General features: G+C 54.6%; 1 protein-coding gene across 1 annotated transcript; it reads right to left on the reverse strand.

The window, feature by feature from the left end:
* Window positions 1-3,022: 3,022 nt before the first annotated feature.
* BHLHE22 (basic helix-loop-helix family member e22) lies at window positions 3,023-4,219 on the reverse strand. The gene has a single exon (XM_062633296.1). The coding sequence runs from the start codon at window positions 4,067-4,069 to the stop codon at window positions 3,164-3,166; it is 906 nt and encodes a 301-aa protein (XP_062489280.1). The 5' UTR covers window positions 4,070-4,219; the 3' UTR covers window positions 3,023-3,163.
* Window positions 4,220-6,000: the final 1,781 nt, after the last annotated feature.

Below are 6,000 nucleotides of genomic sequence, written 5' to 3' on the forward strand. Positions count from 1 at the left end.
TCCCCCCTCTGCAGCGTGAAAGGAGGAAGCGAGAGAGCCCGAAGTCGGGCGGCAGCAGGGAATGAAGGGCGTTTCATTCCACTTTCCCGCTCCAAAGCGGTGACAGGCGAGGGAGAGGGGAGTAGAGGAGCCGCTACATGTGTCACAGGCGGCCCCGCAGCCCACGCTCTGCCCGGCCTACACCTAGGCCCTTCATCAGTGACCAGGAGGCAGAGCCGCCCCCCGCCCCGGGCCCTCTCACCCTCCTTTCCAGCCCGGGTCCTGGCCTCTCCAGGAGTTTGCTGGGACCTTGCTTGCTTCTCCCGTCCCACGCCTTCCCGGGGAACCCCTCCGGGAAGCCCGCTCGGTAGGCGGTAATATTAAGCGGTAAATATCGCAGCAAACGTGTCCCTCGATGTTAGATGCACGAACACGCGCTCACACAGACACACACACAGGCACGCACCACGCCAAGCTGGTGGCGGTGGTTAATTCCTAATCAGAATGATGGACAGCAGAGACAGAACAATACAAACTAATGGCTGTGTTGCTGATCACTTTACCCCTTGATTAAAGACACCCAATTATGGCGCAGAACAGTGTCGTAATTATGTTCCTTAATCACATCCAGGAGGTTTAATTGCCTTAACGATGTGTTTCATTAAATGAATTTAGGTATTATAGTCGACAGTTTTCATACACAGTTGTTTTCAAATTAACATAATATTAGACATCGTCATGGAAATTGTTTTAATAATCATAATTAGACGCACCCAGCCTTTGTCTAGTAAATGCTGAGAGACGCTTCTCCTTGCGCCTGGAGGCTGATCTGCCCACCCTCTCTGGGCTGCCTTCCCACAGCTCCGTGGCACTTTACAGTTATGTTTCCTGAAAAGTTACAGGTTCTGATTAATCTTTTTTGATGGGAAGTGGAGCAGAAAAGATTTATCCCCTTCCTCCGCTTCTGGTGCTGCCGTTAGGAGAGGCGGCTCCGTGGACCCCCGCCGCCGACCTGGGCCTCCCGAGGGGAGGGGGGACCCTGCGGGATCGGGGCCCCTGGGCCGGGCCCAGCGCAGGGCTGGCAGCTCTCGTGAGCTGCCTGCTCCTCTGACCTCGGATCTGCGGCAGGTCGGAGGCGACACGAGGGGACGGGTGGCTCCAAAACTTGAGGGTAGGGAGGAGACGGGGGAGGGGAGTCCGGTAGCTCACCCGGGAGCACACCCAGCATCACGGTAGAAACGGACCACAGAGAAGACCTTTCTCCCCTCCCCTCTTTGGGATACCCTGAGCTGGGAGTGGGGTGCCGAGGGGGTACCGTGGCGCCCTCAGAGCAGGGTAAAGGAAAATATCCCCCCACCCACCTCCTTAAATCTGGAGACACACGCTTAACAAAGCACAACACAACAAAAGCGTTTGTTCAAAATATTTTAATAAAGATTCTTTCCGACATAGGTACACATACAAACGATCATACATTGCTGTCATAATCTGACCTATTTAATATATATCACTCTTTACACATCCGTGACCTGCCAACAGATCCATCATGGCTCCTATTTTGCCATCCAACCTGACAGTCCGAATTTGTATTATCTGCAAGTAGTGGAAAATAGCAGGACTCGTTTTTGAAAAGGAAAAAAAAAAAAAAATAAAAAAAAAAATCTTGATTTACAAATGGCAGAGAGACAGCCACCCAGCCATGCAAACTCAAACTGAAGGCTCACTTTGGGTGAACAGCTACTTCTTGCTTTTCATCTCTCATTTTCCTTCCCCCAAAATCCACCCCCACCCCCCCCCCCAGGCCCCATAAATAAAAGAGAAGAATTCCACGCGTTCCGTAAATCAGCCGAAAGTATTTTAAAGTATTTTAACTTAAATAATCACCCACAGTCAGAATAATTTACATACACATTAAAAGCGGTTTAAATGATACCTTTGAAAACACAGCGCCTGGGAAAACACCGGCTTGGCAAGTGCTCCTGTAGCAGCTATTGGTCTGATGCCTTGTAAAAGTAAATAGCTATTACCTGTTCTAACGCAAAGAATACCCTCTCAAAATTAGTTGCTTGAGCAATTAAGAATACACCTTTCCTGTAATTTTTGGACTGAAGCAATTTATTAAAGCTCAATTTAAATACAGGGATGATGCAACTTAAAATCCAGATGACCTTTCATAAGCCTAAGCAGCTCGGATACATCAACATTTCTGGTTATACGTTGTTGGCAAATAAACGTTTTAAACACTTGGCACACAGTTTAAGTTAATCCATAAACAGAATTTCAGAAGCATTTAAAGTAACTGCACATAAGACCCGTGACCTTAACACATGATAAACATTGTTGGTGTGGAAGGGTCATTTAAAGAATAACAAATAAATAGCATGTCTTGTTTATACATCATTGTAAAGTGGAAAGAAACAAGGTGCACATAAATATTTCTTTTAAAAATGCGATACTTTCAGCCACACGGAGTAGGCTTTTGATTTTTTTTTAACTCTCTTAATTTATTTTTTTTTTAAATCACTCTCACCAAACTTTGCGCATTTTCACAGGATCAAAGTTCAGAAACGATAAAAAATACAAAGTCTTCCATAGCAATGGTCTTTGTTTCTGCGAGTCGCTTAAATAAGTTTACATTTCAAGTTTGTTTGTTTCCTGGCTTAGAATAATAATAATACTGCTAATAATAATAATAATAATAAAAAAAAAAATCTATGTTCAAGTGCCCTCTCTGATTTGTCCCATCCACCTCCGCGCCCGGGCCGTCGCGGCTCCTTCCCCTCCCAGGGGCCGCCAGACCGGGATGAGGGATGCTCTCCAGCCCTCTCCCCGGCGCTACTCCGGCTCCCGGCACAGACTGACGCTTCTTCCCGGCCTCTCTTTTGTCCGGCCGCTCAGCGGGCGCTCCGACGGAGCGAACACCCCATCCCCCGCGCCCCCCAGGCCGGGGCACCCCCGGCCCCCCGCCCCACGGCCACACGCACGCTGGCTCCCGGGGACGTCCCGTTCCGGCAAGACCGAAAGAGAAGAGCGAGGCGAAGCGAGGCCGGGCGGAGGGCGGGGGGGACCGAGCGGCGGTCAGTCCCTCCGCAGCCCCCGCGACCTCCAGCCCGGGACCGGGGCCGAGACACCGGCTGTCGCCGCTCCCCGGGGCTGTGGCGGGGGGCGGCAACGACAGCGGCCCTTAAGGCTTCTCCGTGCACTGTTTGCAGAGGCTGGAGGAGACGCTGTTGAAAATGGCACATTTCTCCGGGCAGGAGGTAGCGGGGGGCAGCCCGGCGCTGAAGGGGTACCCGGCCGCCTGTTCGTAGGCGCCGAGGGCGGGGTGCAGCGCCGCCGCCGCCGCAGCAGCCGCCGCAGCGGAGCTGGGCAGGGAGGCGGCCGAGATGGCCTGGCCCTGGTTGAGATAAGCCACCAGGCGCCGCATCTCCTCCAGGGCCTGCGCCTGCATCAGGATGTAGTTCTTGGCCAGGAGGAGCGTGGCGATCTTGGAGAGCTTCCGCACAGAGGGGCTGTGCGCGTAGGGGATGACCGCCCGCAGCTCGTCCAGAGCGTCGTTCAGGTCGTGCATCCGCCGCCGCTCCCGCGCGTTGATGTTGAGGCGCAGCGCCTTCTGCTCCTTGGACTTCTTGCTGCCGCCGTGCCCGTGGCTGTTGGAGCAGCCGCCCTCGGCAGCCTTCAGCCCCCCGCCCCCCCCGCCGCCACCGCCGCCGCCTGCCGCCGGCGAGGCGACGCGCGGGTCCCCCCCGGCGCCGCGCAGCACCAGCTCGCAGCGGCCGTCGCTGTCGTCGTCGGGGCTCTGCTCGCCGCCGCTGCTCTCGGCCACCGAGCTGCGGCTGGCGCTCTCGCCGTACTTGACGCAGACGGAGCCCGGCGGCAGCGCCAGCGGGTCGCCGCCGACGCCGGGTTGCAGCAGCGCCTCGGGCTCCGCCGCCTCGTAGCAGGCGAGCGGCGAGGGCTGGCGGTCGCGGGGGTGAGAGAGGTCGAGCCCCGGGGGCGAGCGGAAAGCAGACTCCATGCGCTTGGCCGAGGCAGCGAGGCTCTTGTGGAAGAGGTCCTCTTCTGCGGGCAGCCCCAGCGCCCGCTCCATCGGCGCCCCGCTCGCCTCCGCCTCCTCCGCCCCCCTCAGCTCCCGGCCCGCTCCTCCAAGGCTCCGCGCCGCGGCGGGCGGCTCCCCGGCGTCCCGCCTGCAGAAATCGCTTCCCGGCTCCCGCCGGGGCTGCGCTGTGCCTGTCGCCGCTGCTGCCCCTGCTCCGGCGGCGGCTCGGGCTGTGGCTCTGGCGATTCCGGCTCTGGCGGCGACTGTGGCTGTGCCTTTGGCTGTGGCTCCTGCTCCGGCTGCAGCTCCGGCTCCGGCTCGCCCTCAGCAGGCGCCGCGCTGGGGCATTGTGCGCTGGCAGTGGAGCCGCTTCCACCGTTTATCTTGCTTGGATTCACCTTCAAGAGATTTCCGGACCCATCAACCAGCAGCCGCCGCAGACGGGGGAGTCTTTTACATCATTATCTCTGAGAGTAGGTTATTATGAAGAAGACTCGCCTGTTGGGACAGAGCTTTCTACCCAATCAGGTTAACGTTTTAATTAATAGGATTAAAACGGTAACAAACAATCCCAGGCGCTATCTGGCCCTGAGTCTGAATAGTTGCTTTTCCCAGGTCTGAAGACAGGCAGCAGCTAGAGCTTTATAAGAGGCGCCTGCTCCATTATTCTCCCTGCCATCTGTATACACAGCTTAACGCATATGTTTGCAAGACGTTGTGTCCTGTTAGTAACCCAACAACTGCCTTTAGCTTGACATGTGTGGCGACTTTCACTCATCAATGAGCACACTAAAAGCCCTACTTAGATCGAAGGATGTTCTTTGCCTTCTTCAGCAAATTACAACCCTGCACTGCAGAAAAGCCCGCTTCAACGCTCCCCTTCCGAGTGCTGCCAGCAGACTTCTGCTAACTTAGCCGTGGAGTCAGGAGTGACACCCTCTCCCCCCACCCTAGCCCACCCACCCCCTGCATTTACATTAACTTAGAGCTCCCCTCCAACCCCCACCGGTCTTCCCGAAAAGCGTCGCCTGGGAAAGAGAAAAAGATCCTAAAATAATAACTAAAAGAAGCGGAGCGACCCCAGCAGCCGTGTCCGCTCCTGCCCCCCGCCAAAGTCTAACTGCCTTTCCTGGGAGCCGGATGGCCCCTAGCCCCCGCTTCCCCCCTCTCCAGCAAGCGGAGACCAAATTACAGGGAGGCTCCCCTCCTCCTCCTCCCTCCCTGAGCCCTTTCCAAGCAGCAGATTGCCGCTTTAGAGTGATGATCCCCAGTGTCCCTATAAAAAATATAAAGCCCCATCAGTTACTTTGCAAATGAACCTATCTGGGGAGGAGGGAGGGCGGGGTGAGAAAGGGCAAACCCCACCAAACTTTTTTATTGTTATTTATTTACTGTGATTGACCAACTCTTTGCAGCTCCTTCCCTCCCCGCCTCCTTCGGCAGGAGAGATCCGCTCCACTCCCCAGCGCCTAGATGCCGCCACCGGTGTCGGGAAGATACCCTGCTCTCCTCCCGGAGCTTCTTCCCCCCCTTTTTTTTTGCCGAGCACAGGCTCTTCTGCGCTCTCTCAGAGACTGAAGCTGCAACCCCAGGGCTGGTCTAAATTTTGTCCCGCTGCTCCTCTACTGCTGGAGGCGAGCAGCTCGCTCTCGCTCTACTGTTAGTGCTCAGGGTATTTAGTGGCAGGTTTTCATCCTTCTGACATCAGTAAAAAACAATATTTCCCAACACTTCCAGTAAATCATTCTTATGTGGCAGAATTACTGAAGGCTATGAATTTTTTTAGTTTCTCTGGTTTCATTAAAAACCTTTTAATTGTGTCTTTCAGAGTTGGCCCCAGGTGTTGGACTCTTTTCATTACATTTTGCTCTAATGTGATGAAATTCTAATTCTCTCCTTACCATATGGTTAAATTTCCCCACTGAGAATTAGTTGAAAAAGGAGAAATAATCTATTAATCTCTGTAATAGATTCACAAATGA

This window comes from Pezoporus occidentalis, unplaced genomic scaffold (assembly GCF_034315485.1).
Source record: "Pezoporus occidentalis ecotype Australia unplaced genomic scaffold, CSIRO_AGI_Poc_V1 ctg4, whole genome shotgun sequence".
Taxonomy (NCBI): Eukaryota; Metazoa; Chordata; class Aves; order Psittaciformes; family Psittacidae; genus Pezoporus; species Pezoporus occidentalis.